This window comes from Mus caroli, chromosome 7, assembly GCF_900094665.2.
Source record: "Mus caroli chromosome 7, CAROLI_EIJ_v1.1, whole genome shotgun sequence".
NCBI lineage: Eukaryota > Metazoa > Chordata > Mammalia > Rodentia > Muridae > Mus > Mus caroli.
Genome location: NC_034576.1, coordinates 100,133,355 through 100,156,704, shown reverse-complemented (window position 1 = coordinate 100,156,704; position 23,350 = coordinate 100,133,355). Strand labels below are relative to the sequence as shown.

At 43.0% G+C, this 23,350-nt stretch overlaps 1 protein-coding gene across 3 annotated transcripts in view; it reads right to left on the bottom strand.

Moving 5' to 3' along the window:
- Ints4 (integrator complex subunit 4) overlaps positions 1–12,880 on the bottom strand; it is a 64,727-nt gene extending 51,847 nt beyond the window's left edge. For 2 of the 3 annotated variants that reach the window (XM_021167619.1, XM_029479665.1), the window contains exons 1-4: positions 12,686–12,880; positions 8,425–8,619; positions 6,078–6,195; positions 2,729–2,835 (exon numbers count right to left, since the gene is read on the bottom strand). In XM_021167619.1, coding sequence (XP_021023278.1) covers positions 2,729–2,835; positions 6,078–6,195; positions 8,425–8,619; positions 12,686–12,739 — 474 coding nt within the window. In that variant the 5' untranslated portion in view covers positions 12,740–12,880. The remainder of the gene's footprint in view (positions 1–2,728; positions 2,836–6,077; positions 6,196–8,424; positions 8,620–12,685) is intronic. The other variant, XM_021167620.2, reaches the window with a different exon arrangement.
- Between the last annotated feature and the right edge of the window lie 10,470 nt (positions 12,881–23,350).

The window sequence follows — 23,350 nt, the reverse complement described above, 5'->3', positions numbered from 1 at the left end:
CCAAAAAAAAAAAAAAAAAGATATTTAAGCTGGGCGTGGTGGTGGACACCTTTAATCCCAGCACTTGGGAGGCAGAGGCAGGCGGATTTCTGAGTCTACAAAGTGAGTTTCAGGACAGCCAGGGCTACACAGAGAAACCTTGTCTCGAAAAACAAACAAACAAAAAACTAAAAAACAAAAACATATATATGTATATATATGTATTTAAAATAAGGTTATATGCTTTAAACCATAATATTAATATTAGCTATTGTTACTATCACTTTAAACAGTAAGGACTATAAAAAGTTACACACACAGTTTCAGGACAGCCACACATACAACTGTCAAAACAAGTTATCTATTTCCTTTAAGTCCAAATGTCTAGCTTTTTTTCTATGCATGAAGTCACTGATTTAAATATGCAGTGATAGCTTCCCTTTGCCCTCCTTCTTGCCCCCTGCCCCATCCCAGGTCTCTTGTCACTCTGTCTCCAATGTCGGAACCCAGTTGTATTCTTAGCAATCATGCAATCCTCTCCTGCTGCTCTACCTCAGCAATTCCCAAATTCATAAGTGAAGAATAATCATGGGAAGAGAGAGTCAACTCCACAAAGTTGTCATCTTGACCTCTGCTTACACACACACACACACACACACGAGTAATAATATTGTTTTTTGTTTTTTGTTTTGTTTTTCGAGACAGGGTTTCTCTGTGTAGACCTCGCCCTTGGCTGTCCTGGAACTCACTTTGTAGACCAGGCTGGCCTCGAACTCAGAAATCCGCCTGCCTCAGCCTCCCAAGTGCTGGGATTAAAGGCGTGCGCCACCATGCCCGGTGTAATAATATTTTTTAAAATGTTAAACCCTACTCTTCTGACCCCACAAAGCCTCACATGTAAGTGCTCAAACCGTCCACAAAAATATGACACTGAACAGGAGAGTAAAACCCAGATATGAGGCAGACAATTACCACCAGTTATTAGCTTTTAAAATGACTCATATTTAGTATGGAAACATCATTTTTCATAACCAAACTACTGCCTGAAACAACCCCTGGAAGATATGTCACAATTGTTATATATGCTTTGAGTTTCAACTGAACTAAAACCTTCTAGCATCTATTAAGGTAACCAGGCAACAATGACGCATAACCAACACATTACTCAACCTCAGCACACTGAGCCATACCCTCCAGGCAACAAATATAATTTTATGATGATGTCCTTCCCCCCACAGGTCACATCATAGTCGTCATCATTAGGATCTGCCAAGTGGGGCTGGGGCCGTGGCTCAGTGAGTAGTGACTGTTACTCAAGCTCGAAGACTTGATTCCAGCTCCCCCAGCACAACACACACACCCAACCCCAAACCCAGCTCCCCAACCCCTGTCATGGAGGCCCAGTGCGCCTGTAACCCCAGTGTAGTAGTGTGGAGACGGACAGGTCCTAGGGGCTTACAGAGAACTCAAGGTCAGTAAAAGACCTTGTCTCAAAAATAAAGTAGAGAGAAATAAAGGACACCTGACATTGACCTCTGGCTTACACACACACATTCAAGCTTGCACACGCACTCACACGAGCACACACACCAAGGCAAATGTACCCTCCCCACAACCTACCCATCACATACAACTTTGTTAAAAGAAAGCCAGCTGCCAATTGTTGTGTATTCTGTTAGGCCACAAAGTGCAGCCATTTTCACATTAATAGAATGAGTCAGTAAATCACATTTCTAGCAACAATAGTAGTCTGTCAAAAAGTAAAAACAGGTCTGGTGTGGTGGTGCATGCCTTCGGAGGCAGAAGCAAGTGGGACTCGGTGAGTTTGAGGCCAGCCTGGATCAGAAACAATAAAAACAAACAAATAAATAAATCAACATCATACTACTTCCTAAACATTTCTCAAAATCTACCATCTCAGTCTTCCATCTTTCCACTACTTTAATCCAAGCTACTCTTTCTCACAAGAATCATCAAAGAGGGGTCGGCAGGTCTGCTCAGTGGTAAGGGCTCTGGCAGCCAGGTTTAATACCAATCGCACACAGTGGAAGGAGAAAGCCAACTCCTGCCACGTGTCCTCTGACTTCCAATGTGTGCCAGGACTCTCCTGTCCCCTACACCCAATAAACTCATAAATGTGTTTGTTTTAAAAAAAATCACTACAGCATTTAGCTTACTCTCCAAACACCGAGGACTAAAAAGAGCAGACTTACAGCCACTGAGAGTTCTTTAAGTTCTCACTCTGAGGACTACACTACTACAGGGTATTTGATCCCACTGTGAACCCCAAGATTGTGTTGTTTATTGGAAAAACCCATTTCTAGTTGTGGTGTGCTCAGCCCTAGCACACACCTTTAAGCCAAGAGCTTTCTATTTATTGTAAACAGGATTAATAAGGTCAACCACAGGTCAAGAGGCGGAGCAAGCAACCAGTTGACAGGAAGTGAACATAGGAAATAACCATTGAGTCAAAGGAAGTTGGGAGGACGGATAGAGAGACACCCAGGAGGTAGAAGGGAGGACACGGAGTTTGAGAGGTTTTTGTTTGAGGAAAGCTTCCTTTCCCTTCTCAGGTGTTAGCTGAGGAAGGTCAGCAGGGTTCGTTCTCTGCCTCTTTGAGCTTTCACCCTGCACCTGGCTCACAAGTTAGTAAAATCGAATGTTTGAGATTTTGTTTTAAAAACGGCATAGAATTCACACAGATCCAACAGCTTCTCTGTTCCAGAATGAAAACCATTCATCCTCTTACCTTGCAGGCCACATCCACTAATCGCACTTGGGTAGCTTGATTTTCTGGTAGTTTACTGCCAATTGCAAGCAAAGTGTCTAAAAGTTGAGCTAGCACTTGGTGAGACTCTAGGAAAGAGGAACGGCTGAATTACAAACTTTGAAGAGACCATTGTCAACACTCATTTACTTTGGGAAGGAATGTGGATCCTTATTTACTTATTATTTACTTACTTAGATATTTCTGTCTAATCTTTTATCCCCTCAACTAAAAGCTAAATTTCCAAAGGTATTGGGCCTTGGGAATTTGAGACTTTCACAGGACTGGGCATGGTCCTATGCACAAAGTAGGTCCGTCAAATAGTTAGTATCAGTGGCTAGTGAATCCGAAGTGGACTAAAGCAGGAAAACATTGCCTGTGTCAACAAACACACAAACAAACGGTACACTGAGCTGAGTGTGGTTGGTCACACCTTTAACCCCAGGACTTGAGAGGCAGAGGCAGGTGGAACTCTGAGTTACAAAGTGAGTTCCACCAAGAAACCCTTTCTTGGAAAACAAAAACAAAAGAAAATGAAAAAACAGTACATGAAGATGAAAAAAAAAAAACCTTCCAAGCAAAGTCCAACCATACAGACATACCATTCCCGACGGCCGCTACCCTGCCCTTTGTAATTCACCTCTTCAAATGCTCAGTCTTGGCCCTCTTTGTTGTGAGACAGGTCTCATGTAGCCCTGAACTCTCAGTGTCGTCAAAGATGACGCAGGACTCTGAGTCTGCAGCCTCCATCTCCCAGTGCTGGGATTACCACACTTGGCTACTCTTTTCGAGTATTTTTTTCAGTTTCCTGTACTTCTAACTCATCTCTCTCAGCCTAACTTGACTACGGAGAAACTGTCCTCTCAGCCTTCAGGGCGCACCTAATAATCCTTGGAGTTTATCCTACTCCCCAAGAGAATTAACTGTCCATCTCCTCTTGGTTCCACACAAGGCGTGAAACTTTACTTGCCTTCTCATCACACTAAGCCAGAAACAGAAGATGCTTGAAGACAAAGACCACACCTTATTCACCTCCAGTGTCTCAAAATCTACAATAACTTATTATGTGCTCAGTAAATACCTAATAAATGGCAAAAAAAATATAGAGCCAGGTGGTGGTGGCACACGCCTTTGATCCCAGCACTTAGGAGGCAGAGGCAGGTGGATTTCTGAGTTCAAGGCCAGCCTGGTCTACAAAGTGAGTTCCAGGACAGCCAGGGCTATACAGAAAAACCCTGTCTCAAAAAACAAAAAACAAACAAACAAAAGGCCTATGTCCATCTTCTCAAGCAGATCACCTTTATATCAAGGCTCTTCTGGAACTTCTGATTGAATGCATGCTTTTGATGTATTTTCCCATCACAATGATCAAATGGAATCTTGACAAGTGACTATTAAACAAATCTGCGATCAGCCAAAATTACTGGCCAGCATGACCAGAGGAATTGTCTCATAAGTAAAACTTGAGCAAACAACACATACATACATACATACATAAACACACATACATACATACATACACATATACACACATACATACATACACATATACACACATACACACATACATACATGCACACATACATACACACACACATACATACATACACACACATACATACACACATACATACATACACACATACATACATACACACATACATACACACATGCATACACACATGCATACATACATGTAAACATGTTCTTCTGTCTTTGGAAATACAGTCCTTATAATGCTGGTGGGATACAAGAGGATTTTAGGTAATTCAAGTGATCTTGGCCATAGTTAGAAGTTTAGTTCTATGGTAAAACACTTGCCCACCATGTATAAGGCCCTCAGATCAAACTGCAGAAGGGACTCACATATGAAACAAGCCACAAATATAAAAAGGTAGTCACAGGAAACAGAAGAGGCAAAGACACCCCCAATACCATCATATTGATTATTTCCTTACAAAGATAACTATATAACATCTACAAAAAGCTAACTAAAACTTACAAAGCTAATCTCTGATAAATCAAAAATCAAATCTAAATCTTGAATCCTGGGCTAAAGCAGGCTCAGTGGCTAAGAGAGCTTGCCCCTAATTCACAGGACTGAAATTTGTTTCCCACACCCATGTCAAGCAGCTTAGAGCTGCCTGGAATTCCAGCTCCCATAGATCCAAGAACCTTTTCTGGCCTTCCAGGAAACCTACACACAAGGCTGGCATACATGCATATATATGTACATACACACACACACATACACATGCATATACAAAAAAAACATAAAACTTTTTGTTATTTTTTTCATTTGTCAAGACACCATTCTTCTGTGCAGCCCTGACTGCCCTAGAACTCACTCTGTAGACTAGGCTGGCCTTGGACTCACAGAGAACAGCCTGACTCTGCCTCCCGAGGGCTAGGATGAAAAGTGTGTACCACCACTGCCCAGCTAAAATATAACATTTTTAAAATGTACTTGGAGATGCATACCTTTAATCTCAACACTTCAAGACAGAGGCAGGCAGATATCTGTGAGTTGTGAGGCCCACCTGGTCTAATAGTGAGTTCAAGGCCAACCAGACCTACACATAGTGAGACCATGTCTCAAAAATGTCAAAAAGCCAAACCAAAACAAAAATAATACTTCGAATTATTTTTTTAAAAAGAAATTAATATCTGTCTATGTTATATAAGCTGTAATAAATATACAACACTTTGTAAGGTCACAATAAAATAAAATAAAGCTATAGGCAGAGATAGAACCTTAAAGTCTGACTTCTAACTCCCTATGCAGACAAAGATTACCTTACACTTTTGAGTCTCCTAGCTCTGCCTCCAAGTGCTAGGATTACATTATGAGCCACCATGTGCATTTTATGTGATGGAGGGAGAGTAGGTTTCGAACCTAGGACTTCATTCTAGTTAAATACTCTTCAACTGACCTGCCCAGTTTATGCAGTGATAGAGACTAAACCCACAACTTCATGAGTGCTAAGCAGTCTATCAACTGAGCTACATCCCTAGACCATAAAACTATATTTTATCCCTAATATAAATACATGTACATGTCTCTATTAAACCATCTTCAAATTCCTTCTTAAGAAGACGACACAGGCTTATGTACATAATCCCAGAAGACTCAGACAGACTCAGTTTGAAGTTTTAGGACATCCTGGGTACCTAGTATGTTGCAGGACAGCCTGGGCTAGAGTAAGACTCTATCTTGTAAAAAATTGTTCTGTTTAATGCCAATCAACACCAAACTTCCTTGTAAATTCTATATGTTCTGTCAGAACTGAAGATTTGTGCTCTGACTATGCAGCTTTTAGTTGCAGCTTACTTTCATTCTGTAGTATGTTAATGGCGTCATCCATTATGCAGTCTGGAGAGAATCCTGCCGTCTTTGATAATAATCCCAAGAGTGATGCAATTTTCAGTCTCACAGATGGATCATTTTCCTAGAAAAAAACAAAAAACAGAAAACAACTGTCATTTGATGCTCTGCTCTTAGCTATCAAACACACAGGGCACAGGAAACTGACGTCACAAAGGACACAACTATCCAAAGATCCAACTATTCCAGAGCTTCATTTGTGAAAAATTAACTTCATACACCTCAAGAGACAGCCTTGCTCCATTAATGTTATACTCAATACTGCAAATGGAAATGTTTATGTCTTCTTGAAGTAGTTAACTTCTAAAATTAAAAAATGTGCACTTGACACTAAAATATCTTATCTTCACTACTCAGTCAGTGTTGGATGTCATAGCCATTTCCCCCACCAACATGGCTGATACTGGGCAGCCAGCATCACTGCTGGAATGGACAGAGAGTAGGAGCTAGGGCAGCCACTGGAAAGAGCCCTTCACCACTGACTCTGTGGGCCCCCAGATCCTGAGTAGAAGGCTGTGACAAGCAAGTGCACCTGACTGAGGCCAGACTGTGTGCCTAGGCTCTAGCTTCCAGGGAGAAGGGAAAGGAGATGCCTGGCCATTTTAGCGTAGAGTCGGAGGCTAATCTCTAAGGCTGCTGTGTTAAGTCCCTTTCTTTATTATACTGTATAGTTAAGTACATGGCACAATCCCAACATTGAAAGATGTTTAATGAATATATATGAAATTGGATGGGGTGGGAGGGGTCTTGTCAGTGTTGGCATTAAGGTTACTACCTTTCTATTCCAATGACAAAAGTATTTAAATTTGGTTGGAAAATCAACTGCCGTCCACACGTCTCACACACACACACACCTCACCTATATATTTTCTATTTCCCATTTATTATTTGTGTGTGTGTGTGTGTGTGTGCGTGTGTGTGTGCATGTATACATGTGCCATACAAACTTCCAGGAGAGTCTTCTGCTTCTGCTTTCTTTCCCTCCATAGGTATGCTGGAATTACCAATATGCCACAGTATCCAGTCTCTCTGTCTGTCTGTCTATCTCTATCTATCTCTCTCTCTCTTTCTCTCTCTCTATCTATCTATCTATCTATCTATCTCCCCACCGCTTACTTGTTTTCTATCTATCTATCTATCTATCTATCTATCTATCTATCAGTTTTTCAAGACAGGGTTTTTCTGCGTAGCTGTCCTGGACTGGCCTCAAACTCTCAAACTCAGTGAACTGCCTACCTCTTCCTCCTAAATGCTAAGATTAAAAGTGTGCACCACTACTGCCTGGCCAGCACCCAACTTCTTTATATGGGTTCTGAGAATTAAATTCAGGCAGTCAGTTTTACACAGCAAGCACCTTTACCTGACTGAGCCAACCTCACTGGCCTGGCTTTTGGTTTCCTGAGACAGGTCTGCTTCTATAGTTCAAGATGGCCTGAAGCGCACTGTGCAGCTCAGGCTGACGACAATCTCTCAATCCCCCTGCCTCAACTTTCCTGACTCTGGGATGACAGGCATGAACTACCACCAGCTCATTTAGTTTCTAAGGAAGCACCAGATACAACCAGGCCTAAAGCAAGAGAAAGGAAAACAAATATGTTCAGAAAACCTAAAATCCTGCATGCTATGCCATTTAACATATACATTACTTTGGGAACATCATTTTCTATAAAATTAATCTGAATGTATAAGTACAGAGAAAGAGAAAGTGGTCAAAACCAGCCAGAGCTATATAAAGACAAACTTATTACAAAAATGAATGTAAATAGGAGCTAGAGAGATAACTAGGCAGTTCAGAGCACTTGTTGCTCTTTCAGAAGACCTGGGTTTGATTACCAACACCTAGACTGCAGCTCACAACTATTTGTAACTCCAGCTCTAGGGGATATGATGCCGTCCTGGGCTACACAGCAAGGCATTCTATAAAGAGAAAAATGCCACTTTGCTTTAAAAGCGAACTAAGAGGGCTATCCCAGTAGGCAAGAGGGTCCTAAATTAAACCAGGAACAGCAGGATGATGGGCGCTACCCTCCAGAGGTGAACGAGCAAGGAGGCATGGCTGATACTAAGTCTTCCTCTGTGTTCTCACTTCACTCACACACAGAGCTCACAGTACCTTAAGCAAGTCATTTACATACCTGTCTCCTCTTACTACCCTACAAGCTCCTGCGGACAGCACTTACCTCATTCTAATCTTGGTATCCACAGCCCCTTCCTGCTTCTGCAGCATGAACCCACGCTGCAGCCACGGCACGGCTCTGACAAACAACCCACCATGTCCTCGCGGCCTTCTTACCTTGTAATAATGTTCCAAGAGGATCCTGACTACCCCCTCCACACTCTCTGCTTCCACGGGCTTTCTGGCAAACTGGAGTAGGTACTGCAAAGCATCTGCTGGGGAGGTGGCTTTACACAGATCTATGTGGAGAGCGGCAGATTTACTCGGTTTTGTTAATCGGAGCTTCTTGGTAGCAATTTCCTCCTGCTGCTGCTGTAAGACAGTAAAGACAGTAAGATGTGAAAACAGCCTGTAAATTTAACTTGTGTTCGTTGGATGGAAATAATTTTTCCCTTCTAACACATATGCTTAGCTAACAGAACTTAAGAAATACAGTATCCAGAGGCCAGTGGGTAAAAGGGCTTGCTGCCAAGCCTGACTGTGGCCTGAGTTCCATCACCAGAACCCACATGGTAGAAAAAAGAGCCAACTCTTAAACACACACACACACAAAATACATAAATGTTTCAAAAAATGTTTAAATTTGTATAGAAGGGAACCTATCACTATAGGTTCCTTAAGTCCTGACACAATGGGCAGACATAGAAAACAAACTATAAGATAAATGTCAAGCCGGGCGTGGTGGCGCACGCCTTTAATCCCAGCACTCGGGAGGCAGAGACAGGCGGATTTCTGAGTTCGAGGCCAGCCTGGTCTACAAAGTGAGTGCCAGGACAGCCAGGGCTACACAGAGAAACCCTGTCTCGAAAAACCAAAAAAAAAAAAAAAAAAAAAAAAAAAAAAAAAAGATAAATGTCATACTCAATAATTTTTTTACTCTCTAATATAGTATTTTAGCGTAGGTAACAATCATTTCCCTCAAATTTTCTCTATTAGGATGATTATAGTCAGGAACACTATATAACATGAAAAAAGCGGCTTTGACGGCAAAAGAATGATACACGGCTAGCAAGGTGAAGCCTTCTCATCTATAAACAGCTTTCCAAGACCATTCCCGGGGGATATGTGAGAAACCTAAAGCATCCTGTACTTACTGCACTGCGATAAGCACTAAACACACATCAGTTCCCGCCCCTCCTCATCTGTATAACAAAGAAAAAACACCAGGAGTACTAAGATCTCACTTTATCACTCTATGATAACTATACATACACAATTTAAAATACAAAATTAAAAAGTTAGTTTTTCCAATGACTGAGGGTACACACCTGTAACCCCAGCACTCGGGAGGCTCTAAAACCCAGATTGACTTGGACTGCAGCTGGCTCAAGAGAGAGGAATGGTATTTCCCTAGAGGGGATACATAAAGAAGGGAGTAGTCTCTGCCATTGTCGGGAGCGTCTTATGGAGCCAGGCCCTGTAATTTCTGCCACCGAGGAACACACACACTGGCAGGGACATACAGACACTCCTAGGGACATACAGACGCTGTCCGTCAGGGACAGCAGCATTGGGTGATGGGATCAAGTAGCTGAGCACACACAGTGGATGGAAGCAGCAGGAGGAACTAACCTGCTGAACTTTCAGGTCTTAAAGCTAAAGAGTTTTGTATAAAATAGACAACTCTAGAAGTTCAGAGATGTATGAAACATGGCATGCTAGAGAAGGAATGTAGGGAGGAAAGAAGCAACACTGTGTAAAAGCATGAATGCTCTGAATGCCTTGCCTCTACCTTAAAAAAAAAAAAAGGCAAAACCATGTAAAGCTGCCAAGCTCATTCTATCTACAACAGGAAAAGGGGGAGGGGGAGAGAGCTGGCTTAGCAGTGAAGCCCTTGCTGCTCTCAGAGGCCCACATTCAGTCACCAGCACTCAGGTCAGGTGGCTCACAAATACGCTCAATTTCAGCTCCAGTGATCTCACATCTTCGTCTGGCCTTCATAGGCATGCCAACACATGAAATACACACACACACACAAATAAAAATATATCTTTAGTGAAGAAAAGTGGAGAGGGAAGGGAAGGAAGAGAGAGGAAGGGGAGGAATGAAGAGCCAGGAAATCCCAGAAAGGAAAGCAGAGATGTGGGAGCTCTGAAAAGCCAGTAAGGAAAGCTTCCTGACCTTTGACTTGTTCAAAAAGTCCAGAACTTACTACATTAAAAAATGAACAGTAAGCTATTAAAGCCAATGCTCAGTTATTACACGAGGGCCGCTGGGAACGTAGCTCGGTTTGTAGAGTACTTGCCTAACATGCCCAAGTCCCTAGGTTCAATCCCCAGCACAAACCAGGAAGTGGAGGCAGGAGGTTTAAAATTCAATCTTAGCGACACTGCACCTGGACTGTATGAGACCTTGTCTTATTTATTTTGTTTTGTTTTTCCCCAAGACCAGGTTTTTCTGTGTAGTCCTTGCTGTTCTGGAGCGTGCCTCAAACACAAAAATCCACCTTCCTCTGCCCCCTAATGATGGGATTAAAGGCATGTGCCAATCCCCCATCCCCACCCCCCTGAGGTGGGTCAACCCCAGCTGAGACCTTGGTTTTTGTTTTTGTTTAAAAAAAAAAAAAAGAGCTGGACCTGCAGAGATGACTCAGGGGCTAAGAGTGAATTCTTGCTCTTGCACAGGCCCCAGGTTCAATTCCTAGCACCCACATGGTAACTCACAACTGGCTGTAATCTCAGTTCTAGGGAGTCTGATGCCCTCTTCTGGCACTGCACACGTGATACACTGACATTCATGCAGACAGAACACTCATGCATATAATATAAAGAACAAAAAAAAAATGTAAGCTTTCGTAAGAAAGACGAATAAAGAGAAAGCCAATTTACCAATAGCCGATAAACAAACATGAGAAGACAGCAATATGAGATCACTGAAAGTTAGAGCTGGGTTTTAGGAAAGGAGAAAATGCTAAGGAGAATGGAAGAATACTGACTTGCCAGTGTAGTTCTCTCTGTGATGATAACAGAGACACTGCCCTGGCTCTCCAGTTAGACTATGTACTCCCCAAAAGCAGGGGTTCTGATAGCCAAAGACTTCCTACCACACATGGTACACAGAAATCACTCAAGTATTTGAAAATACTTTTTTTTTTTTTTTTTTTTTGGTTTTTCGAGACAGGGTTTCTCTGTATAGCNCTGGCTGTCCTGGAACTCACTTTGTAGACCAGGCTGGCCTCGAACTCAGAAATCCGCCTGCCTCTGCCTCCCGAGTGCTGGGATTAAGGTGTGCGCCACCACGCCCGGCTGAAAATACTTTTTAAAACTTAATTTTCTCCTGTTGAATTACTGAATGAATGGAAGGCTTAAGAATCGTTTTCCATCAGGCACAGTGATTTCTTCTTGGGAAGAAAAGGCAGGCAGGCTGATTCCTTCCTGTTCAAGATCAGCCTGCTCTACATAGTGAGACCCTGTCTCAAAAAAGAAAAAAAAAAATTTTTTTTCCTTAATGAGACCACTCTGCCTAAATATCTAAGACTGCTGGTGATCCACTGGCATAAACCCGGGCCTGGTCAAAATGCAGATCTTGCCTCACACCACCAACCTATTGAACTTAATCTGCATCTTAACAAACTCCCTAAATGAGCGGGGTCTGTAACAGCTCCGTGGTAGACCACATGCCTCAGCGTGCATAAGGCCCTACATTCAATCTCCCCTACTACAAAAAAATAAAAAATTTAAGTATTCCTCAAGACGCATATATTTTGTATGTATCTGTATACATATGGAAATTTAAGAAGCAGAATACATCGCTTCTACAGAGACACTGTGGAGCACACTGAGTTCCGACAGGGGCTTGCTTGGTCCACCTATGTTTAAAAGAGAGGGGATGATAGGTTTGCTGTCCTGTGACTCTTGCCTGCTTGGCTAGCCTTGAATTCTACAGACCTTTAGTCAGCTTGGAGTTTTGCATACAACTCAACTTGTCTCTGAAAGTTAGAGGTACACGAGTTAAGGGGAGTTCTGCCACCAACTGAGGACAGGAGAATGCAAATATAACCCGATCTGGCACAACCGAGCTGTGAGACATTAAAATAAGATACCTGACAGTTTTAAAAACTATACAGCACTTTGTCCCAATGATTTTGTTTTGTCTTTATCAAGTGGGTTGGGAGTGTGACTTTGGGGTAGAGCGATAATTTAGCATGCTTAAGACCCCCAATTCTAGTCCAAGAACTTTAAAAACAACAACAAACCCTAAAGTCAGAGTACACACGAGAACAGCGGCCTCGACCTAACACGCCCCCTGCCTGACGTGCAGCCTAGGAACCCAAACCTAAGCCGGCTACACACAAGCTTAGACGCTGATCTGGAGAACAGCCTGGGTGCGACAACCCTCTCGCGCAGACTGGTCCAGGACTTTTTCTGCCAGAGCTTACCTGAACCACTTTAGTGAACTCCTCATATACCCGCTTTTTCAGGTGCGCCGCCATGGCTGCACCGGACCTTCTCGGCTTCTGTACTTGCTGAGAACGCGGAGGGAAACCTTTCTACAGCACCGATTCCGCTGCAATCCCACAAAGCGGTGGGGTTGCTAGATAGAGAGGCCGCTTCCTGAAGCTCCACTGCCCAGTGAGCCGATTGGCTGCCGCTACTGCTGGGAGACGGAAATTAGAGCGCATCCTGGAAGCTGGGTGGAGTAAAAGCTTTAGGCGGGGCTGGTAGGAGCTGGAGGCAAAACCCGGAACTGTATCTTGGAGGTGCCCTGCTATAGAATCTTAGGGTGAGTGTTTCCATAGTCCCAGCTCCTCCGTGAAGTTCGTTTTTCTTTGTTACAGTAATTTAGAAGTTATCCATCAATAAGAAAGAAGAAGAAGAAAAACAGAAAGATAAAGAAAAGAAAGCCAAAAGTCTTCCTGTTGAATCAATGAAAGTTTTAAGATCATTTTTCGGAATGGTACTACTCTGCAAGTGTGAAGATTTAAGAATGCTGGTGGTCCACCCGGAGCCAAGTCTCTATCAGAACCGTCAGTGTGTTCCACGAATCTCTGGTGAAGAGACTAATGCTTCCTCTGATAGTTGGGAAACAGTGAAAAAGAATCTTGAGACTGAGGATGAAGCCACGTGTTGTGGTGTCAAAAACCAGAAGCCAACACTGAGATATTGAAAGGCAAAAATGTTACCATTACAGACCCCCTCCCCCCCTCACCCCGTAGAAGGATGAGGTGTCCTCAAAGTCTTACATAGGTTCTTTATGACTTTGGCAAGCAAGCAAAGCTTAATAAAACGGGGACTTTATTATGATTAGCATATAGAGAGACTGAAATAGAAAGATCTCCTATGGGCTAGCCTAAGCTTTATAGCAAGTGTAAGGCAAGCCTGTGCTAGCCATAATTATATAAGTCATATCTGTCCTGGATATAATTATATAAGTCATATCTGGACACTGGAGCCATCTACTTAGTCCTGATGGTATTTTAGGGACCTACACCGTTTTTGTTCCCCTGTTGTAAGTGTAAGGAGGCAACTTTACCAGCCTCACTGAACCACACCAATTATATCACTCAGGCTCAGTACCCACTCTCTCCACAGCCTAAGGAGACTTAAGCCTCTTATCTCTGATGTCTTAAAAAAGAATCATCTTTGCCCAACTTATTCTGACTTTAACAATCTCATGCTCAAGCCGGGCGTGGTGGCGCATGCCTTTAATCCCAGCACTTGGGAGGTAGAGGCAGGCAGATTTCTGAGTTCGAGGCCAGCCAGGTCTACAAAGTTAGTTCCAGAACAGCCAGGGCTATATAGAGAAACCCTGTCTCAAAAAAAAAAATAATAATAATAATCTCATGCTCAATGTTTAATAAAAAACCCAATGGACCCTCCCACTTGGTTCAGGATCTCTGACTTCTCAACTCAGCAGTGGTTCCCCTTCACCCCATAGTATCTGACCCCTATTCTCTGCTCCCCACCTTCCCTTCAGAGAGCTCTCATGCTTCAACAGGTTCTCCTCCATCTTCCAGAATTAACTCATACCTTCTCTCTCTCCATGTATAAAAAAAGAGGGCTAAGCCTTGGGATCCTGGGTTACCATCTGGGAACCTTCTTTTGTTGCCATTGCATACTTATCAAAAAATTGGACTATTCTATCCAAGGATTGGGTTCCTTGTTTGCACGGTGAACTTTATATATGCAAATCAAAAAGGTTAATTGTCTTAGGGTTTCCATTGCTGTGAAGAGACACAATGATCATGCCAACTCTTACAAAAGAAAACATTTCAGTGGGACTGTCTTATGGTCTCAGAGGTTTAGTCCATTATCATCATGGTGGGAAACATGGCAGTGTGCAAGCAGACATGGTGCTGGAGGAGCCGAGAGTTTTACATCTCGATCTGCAGTCAGCAGAAGGAGACTGTGGAGAACACTGGGTGTAACTTGAGCATATATAAGATCTCAAAGTCTGCCTCCACACTGACATACTTCCTTCAGCAAGGCCACACCTACTATGATGAGGCCACTCCCCCTAATAGTGCCAATCCCTATGAGCCAAGCATTCAAACACGAGTCTAAAGCGGCCATACCTTTTTAAACCACCACATTAACATTCAGGTCACCCACTACTGTCTTCTCTTTTCACCTCCTATGCCATCTCTAAATACAAGGCAATGGTCCTCAACACTACCTCCTTCCAGAGTTCTCTCTCTTCAGGTACCAATGGTAGAGGGTGCAACACTTAACCTTTTGGCCATGCTCATGTCTCAACATTTCAAACTTGTTACTCATTTGACTCTCTTAAAGTCTGCTCAGATCATTTGTTTCTGCTGGCTTCGTCCACCTATCATATATCTGGTTTCAAATTCTAGAGTCTACCTCCTTAGCAGCTTCCTCTGTCCACCTATTCTGCTCATCTGTCCCTCCTTGCCTATTTTGTAAGGAGCCTTTCTCTGACTCCTTGAACCTGTTGCACTCTCCAGGGCCCCACAATTTGGGCAACTCTCTAGTTATTAAGACACTTGCTCCTCTCTATATATCGGAAACCCCCCCCCCCGGGAGCTGCCTGCTGAGCTCCACAGCTTCCTTCAGCACTTCTGGGCCTCTGTGACCCTGTCTCTCATCTTAGAAATCTCACAGCTTCTCCACGCCATCCTGGGCTGCTTTGTCTCTCAGCTCCCATTTGGAGCTTATAGAAAACTTTCAGCAGAGTTTGTTTGCTACCCTTTCTCTCTCTGAAGAATGTTGGTTGTGTGTCCCTCCTGAGTCAAACAGGCATCATTTGTGGTCTTGCTCATTGTCTTATTAGACACTTCATTACTCATTACTTGTTGTAATCCAAATATCACAACCCCTATCCCCCCCTCTCTCCCTCCCTCCCTCCCCTGTATGTGTGTGCGCGTATGTGTGTGTGTGTGTATGTGTGTGTAATTGTGTAATCACAGATTGCTTTAACTCCTCAGGAGCATGGTTTGTGGGCACACTGGATTTGCACACTACAATAATATTTTAACCCTTAATACTACCTGGCTCTTATGACCAAACATTCATAATGCCCCCATTCTCTGTGGCACTCAAGTTTATCACTGCCTACCCACTGGATGGTCTAGAACGTGTGCTCTGGTGTTTCTTTTTCCAAAACTATAGGTGATACCCAGTGAAGAATCCTTGCTGATTCTTGTCACAGGGTTTGTAACAGCACAGCATGGCAAACAAGTGGTTCAGAACATACCTTTGTAGTCCTAGGCATAACCACTGGAGCAGCAGGACTGACTACCTCCCTAGATATTTACCATCCCTTGTCCTCTCAGTTCATCCAGGATCTCCAGTGGGTGGCTCAGACCATTCTTAACCTCCAGAGCCAAATAAACTCACTGGCCACTGTAGTGCTACAAAATCAGCAAGGATTGGTTTGTCTTACAGCAGAGAGAGATGGTCTTCCTCTCTCCCTCGGGGAAGAATGTTGCTTCTATGTTAACCCATTGGGTATAGCAAAAGACAACTTCCAATAACTGGAGACAAATTGCCAAAAAAATGGAAGAAACATATTGATGCCTTTGGCCAGTGGATCACTGACAGTTCAATATAGAAGTGAATACTAACCTTCTTAAACCCCCTTCTACTCCTTAATCCTACCAGTCACACCCTGATTTATAAACTTATCTAGATTTCTTCAACAATGAACCCAAAGGATTTCTAACCAGATTTTTAATCAGTTGCTATTACAGGATTACCGACCCCTAGCTACTGAGCCAGAGGCCTGCAACACCCAATTATACCCTACCTAATGGTGAAGATCAGACTTGCCCAAGGACTTCGACACCCTCATTCAGCAGGAAGTAGTCTAATGATAATGTTACCCACTTTGTGACCCATGACTGTTTAACAATAAAAACAAAAAAGGGGGAATTCTGGCTCTTCGTGCCAGCTCAAGTCACGGGGAAGGTTTTTTGTGCTGGAATCAAATATTCCCTTTGTAAACTTTGTGTATTTTGTAAACTTTGTAAACCCTCAAGGCATGCAAGTGTCCAGCCCCAGGTCCCAACCCCCAACAGAGCTCCAGAGGCTAGGCCCCACTCCCAGACTTCTCTATATGCCCTAATGACCCTTTTCTAGCCCCATGGTGGGATAGTGCCCAGGTCCTGCCCTATAGGAAAAAAAAAATCTCACCAATCCCTGGTCTTGTCCCAAGATCAGGCCACATAATCCCTCCAATCTCGTGGCACCCTGGAAAGCTCCTCCCTCCAAAAAACACTATATAAATCCTATCTTCTGCCCAGTTCTCTGCTTCTTTTCTCCCAAACAGAAGCCACCACTCTCCTGGGTTTTTTTTTTTTCCAATAAATCTCTTGTATGAGGTTTGTTGTGTGATGTGACTTTATTGTATGCCTTGGCTCCTGAATGCCAGAATACCTTTCCCATCTGAGCTGTAATGCATACAATCCTACAAACAGGAAACAATCTGGATATGTTTCAAAATAAATGAGTATATGAATAAATAAATAAAACACTTGCTTCAACAGCACATGATAAAATTGGAATGATACTGAGATTAACATGGCAAAGATGATACATGCAAATTCATGAAGCATTCCATAATTTTAAAGCAGCACCTAATCAAAAGATTGCAAAGGTTTTAGCTTCTCAAATTAGTGGAGAACACTAAATAGATGAGATCCCTTTGTGTACGTGTGGTGTGTTCATAGGTAGGTGTCAATGCTGGGTGTCTTCCTCTAACACTTCCACCTTACTTCTTGAGACAGTATCTCTCACTGATACCTGAACTTGTTGCTGTTTTGGCTGGACTGACGCTGAGTCCCAGTGGTGGTGTTATAGCTGTGCTTTGCCACAACCAGTGCTACTGGGTACTGGGGTCTGACTTCAGTTCCTGGTGCTTACCCACTGAGTCATTAGAAGAACACCCACGGCTATTTCTGGCTTCCACATGCAAATATGTACAGACTAAGAAGATGGCAACACTGGGGAGTCAAGGACAGACCGATCCCTAAAGCTGATTGGGCAGTCAGCCTAGCTGGATTACAAACTCCAAGTCTAGTGACAGCTACCATCTCAAAAAATGAGAATGATACAAACACCACATACTGACCTTGACACACACACAAATATATAAACACAACACACGCACATGCACACACACACACACACAACCTTTGTGAAAAGCCATACTAATGAGTACAAGAGGAATGCCACTTATATACAAAGGCTGTAAGCCAGTTTTAATCACTGGAGATTGGCAGTTGGAACTGCAGTGTATCTGGGTAAACCATGACATAGCCCTTCTCTTCCACTTCTGCCCTACACATCTCTGAGGAAGCTTGCCACCCTAGTCCACATCTTCAATTCTCTTGTCATTCTTTTACAAATTTATTGTTCTTTGTCTAAAAGATTAGAAAAGCCCTGGGCAGTAGTGGTGCACACCTTTAATCCCAGCACTCAGGAGGCAGAGGCAGGCAGATCTCTGTGAGTTTGTGGCCAGCCTGGTCTATAGAGTGAGTTCCAGGACAGCTACACACAGAAAAACACAAACACATTCTCTCTCTCTCTCTCTCTNTCTCTCTCTCTCTCTCTCTCTCTCTCTCTCTCTCTCTCTCTCTCTCTCTCTCCCTCTCTCTCTCTCTCATACACAGAGTGTATGCAGTCTCAGCAAAGATCCTGCTACTAGCGACTGTGTGTCTCTGTGTCTCTGTGTGTACATGTATGCAGTCTCAGCAAAGATCCTGCTACTAGCTCTGTGTAACTCTGGCAATGTGACATGGTGACTACTTTCTTTAAGAAATAGGATTTTCTGGGTGTTGTGGCACACACCTTTAATCTCAGCACTCCAGAGCCAGAGGTAAGCAGATCTCTGTGCGAGTTCAAGGCCAGTCTGGTTTATTTAGAGAGTTTCAGACCACTCAGAACGACATTGTAAGACCCTGTTATTATTTAAAAAAAGAAAGACAGACTCCATCTCCCCTGCCTTTGAATCTTGGTTGGCATTAAAAATTACCAGCAGAATGTGACAGAAGTAATGATGTAATAGATCTGACTTAAGCATTAAGATGCACATGCCCTTTGGAGAGAGATTTTGTTATACTGGCCCCAAAACAAATCTGCCTTCCAATCCATGGGAGACAGTCATATCACAGAAATAACTCAGAGAACAGAGAGATATACTAGTTTTATTACTCCGTTATGTAAAGTAAATCTGCTCTTAGCCTCTCAGCAGGTTTGTAAACATCCTCAAACAAAGCTGTTGTACCATTTGCTCTCAGAAATGCCAGAACGTCTCCCAACCGTTTGTTAAGGTTAGCGGAGCTAACTATTCTGCAGTAAAATGAATCCGCTGCCAGGGAGCGCTTGTGGGATGGAGAGTTATCTCTGTTGGTAGAGTGTGTGTGTGTGTGTGTGTGTGTGTGTGTGTGTGTGTGTGATGTATGAAGCACTGGGTTCAATCCCCAAAGGAACCAGGTGTGGTGGCACATGCCTGTAATGCCAGCATTGAGAGCTGGAGACAAGACTCTAATGAGTTCAAGGTCATCTTCATCCACACAGATGCTAGCCTAAACAACATGAAACCTTGTTTCTAAAAAAGAGTCCTGTGCAAAATGATGCCCTCCCTATCAGGAGTTAAGCATTGGACTTTGCTGTGGACAGGTTAGGCATACATCAGTGGCAAGATTAGCTCTGATAGGAAGAAGCCCATACTGTAGAACCCATGCCTAGCCCTTGGGGCATTTTGCTCGTTCATGACTCCCTTAAGCGGGTATGAAAAAAGCTGGCCAAAAAGACTGACACCCATAGGCATAGGATACCATTGTATCCATTTAATTTTTAGGACCCCCTGTAGAATGGATGTCCTCTGGTGGACATGGACAAGAAGCAGTATTTTTACTCACTGCCATGATGGATTAAGTCTCTCCATGCTCCAAATCAGCTAAAACAGCCAGTCTTCCTTTAAATTGCTTCTTGCCCTGTATGTGGTTACAGTGATGAGAAAAATAGCTAACGCTGGCCAACCGGAAACAGGACTGGGTCTGCTGTGTCTTAGGACGGGTATTTCACAGTGGGAAAGGGTAGAGGGTGAGAGACAGGGAAGGATGGAGGCTGGAAAGGATGGGCACCCCAGCGTAACAATGTATGTCGGAAAACTTGGTGTAGTGCATTGAACTAGGATATATATCTCCATGAGGGCAGACTGGAGAGCTTTAGCCTCTTTGCAGTTTTTCTTTGGATTATGGCAGCTGTGTTTAGCATTGTTTTAAGTTTTCATCTTCCATCCTTACCAAACTTAACTTAGTCCAAACTGATATGGAAATCCTTACACATAAGTGAAACATACTGTCTTGAACATTGGGTTTTGTTGGTTTTGTTGTTTGTTTGTTGTGTTTTGGGGGTAGTTTTGTTTTGGTTTTAGATTTATTTATTTATTTAATATATATGAGTACACTGTAGCTGTCTTCAGACACAACAGGATAGGGCATCAGATCTCATTACAGATGTTTGTGAGCCACCATGTGGTTGCTGGGAATTGAACTCAGGACCTCTGGAAGAACAGCCAGTACTCTGAGCCACCTCTCCTGACCAAGTTAGGTTTTTTAAGATAAGCTTTCTCTGTATAACAGCTCCGGCTGTCCTAAAACTCACTTTGTAGACCAGGCTAGCCTTGAACTCACAAAGATCCATCTGCCTCTGCCTCTTGGGTGCTAGGATTAAAGGCATACACCACCACTGCCCAGCTATGTGGAACATTGTTGATACCTTTGCTGTTTTTCTTTCTCTGTTAAGATGAAAGAAGGCAGTATTTTGAATTAAATGAGCATTTATTTCTCCAATTACTTGAAATCATCTCTAAGGATAATTCTGTTTCATAGCATTGCGTCATATAGGCATAACATAATAACTTATTTTCAAATATATTTTAATATCTGACTTAATTTAATCCTCTGTACCATTTTACTGGTGCTTCCATAGTGAGTTGCCACAAGTTTGGTAGCTTAAAACCAAACAATTGTTTCATATTCTCTCTCTCTCTCTCTCTCTCTCTCTCTCTCTCTCTCTGTGTGTGTGTGTGTGTGTATGTGTGTGTGTGTGTGTGTGTTTCACAGGACTTGTGTGGAGGTCAGAGGACAATTTGCAGTTCTCTCCTTCCATATGGGTCTTGGAGACTGAGCTCAGGTCACCAGGTTTGGCAATAAGTGTTTGTACCCACTGAACAATGTTGGTGACCATTCCTTTGCAGTTCTGTGGCATTGTAGTGGGTTTGCTTAATGCTGCTTGTATTCGAATGTTAATTTGGGGCCTCTAAGATTGGTTGTCTCAGAGATGAGAGTCTGTATGTAAGACATTAGGTGACTTTGTCCCCAAGTGATTTCTAATTGGTAAATAAAGATGCCAACAGCCAATAGCTGGGCAGAAGAGACATAGGTGGAGTTTAGAGTTTGTGGGCTTTGGGGAGAGGAGGACTACAAAAAAAGAACTTACAGGAGGAACAAGGAAGCCACCATGGGTTAAGAGTCAAGAAAATATGGCCCTGAGGGCTGCCCAATTGGAGCTAAGAGCCGACCAGATGAAACACAGTATTAACTTGGGGTTACCAATAGAAAAGTAGATTCATACAACATAGAGATACCTATCCAAATATTGTACTGGCTAAGGCTTATTATAAATATAAAGACTATAAGGGTATCTTTAATCCGTGAACATAAATGGTCAAAGGTGAGGTAGAAGCCCTGGGCCAGGATTTAAAAAATTTGATACAACATGGCATAAAACCTCAAAATGAAAATGTTGATAAAACTTTGTCCCAAAGAGGGTTTGTTTTTTGTTTGTTTGTTTGTTTTGGTTGTTGTTTTGTTTTTTGTTTTTTGAGACAGGGTTTCTCTGTATAGCCCTGGCTGTCTTGGAACTCACTTTGTAGACCAGGCTGGCCTCGAACTCAGAAATCTTCCTGCCTCTGCCTCCCAGGTGCTGGAATTAAAGGTGTGTGCCACCACCACCTGGCCCAGAGAGGATTTTTAAGGAGATCTGTACCTTGCTTTCTTAATTTGGGTTTTGTTGCTATGAAGAGACACAATGACCAAGGCAGGTCTTATAAAGAAAACATTTAATTGGGTCTGCCTTACAGGTTTAGAGGTATAGTCCATTATCATCATGGCAGGAAGCATGGTGACAGGCAGGCAGACACGGTGCTGGAGAAGCCAAGAGTTCTACATCTTGATATGAAGGCAGCCAGGAAGAGATTGTCTTCTAGCAGTCAGCAAGAAGACTCTCTTCCAAACTGAGTGGAGCTTGAAGGTAGGACCTCCAAGCCCACCCCCACAGTGATGCACTTCCTCAAACAAGGCTACACCTATACTCCAACAAAACCATACTTCCTAACAGTCCTAATACTTCACATGGGCCAAGCATGTCCAACGTACCACACCTTGCCTCCTCTAGTTTCAACATTCCCAGGCTGTGACCTTTCATTCACCACACACATAAGAACTCAGGATGAGAAGAGAGAAGATCTCACTTTTCTCTGTGTAATTTTTTTTTAAAGATTTTTTACTTGAGTTTATGTCTATGTGAGTGTATGCCACATGTGTTAGGGCATTTGTGAGCCACCTAAGGTGGAAACTGAATTGAGGTCCTCTGAAAGAGCCCCATGAGCTCCATGAGTTAAGAAACTGTGACGCCATCTCTCCAGCACCGTGTGATTTTTATGGATATGCTCGTCATTTGATTGAGGATCCATCTACATAATGCAGGGTGATCTTATTAATAATTAATATCTACTTTAATTACTGCCACCCTTTCCTCAGATATTACAACGTGTACAGATTTGAGCAGTTGGAATTAAGAGGTGAGCATGTCATTTAGAGAACCACTGTTTATCCCACGACACAATCACAGCACTGTTCTGAATCAGGCTATTCTTTCTTGTTTAGCTTTTATTGTTGTTATCTTATGTGTACGGGCATTTAACCTACATGTATGTCTGTATACCACGTGTGCTCCTCGTGTCCACAGAGACCAGAAGAGGGCATCAGATTCCCATGAGCCTGGACTCCCATGGTCGTTTGTGCCACGTAGAGTCTGGAATCCAAACACAGGTCCTCGGGAAGAGCACCAAGTGTTCTTAAGTACTGAACCATTTTTCCAGCCCAAGGCAAATTTTATTAAAAAGGATTGCAGAAATTAAGGAATCCTAAGATTTAGTGTAGGAGGGAAGTAAACTTCTCAGCACCAAGGAGACGAGGCCTGAGTTGATTGCCAAGTTGGACTAGTCCTGTGGCTTTGTTTCAGGGTCTGTCCCAAAACTGAAGTATTATTAGTTGGCCAGTTGAAAGTCTCCACATTCTACACATGTCCCCTTGGTCCAACCAGAGAGGGAACCACATGCTTGTTTGTATGCTGCTCACCCTGTCAGGGATAGTTGAAGCCCCCTTTGTCCATCTCTGCCTTTGGCTTTGTCAGTTATTGGCCTTGACTGTCTTCTCTTGAAAGGAAGATGAAATTTCTTTTTTTTTTTTTTTTTTAGACAGGGTTTCTCTGTGTAGCCCTGGCTGTCCTGGAACTCACTTTGTAGACCAGGCTGGCCTCAAACTCAGAAATCCGCCTGCCTCTGCCTCCCA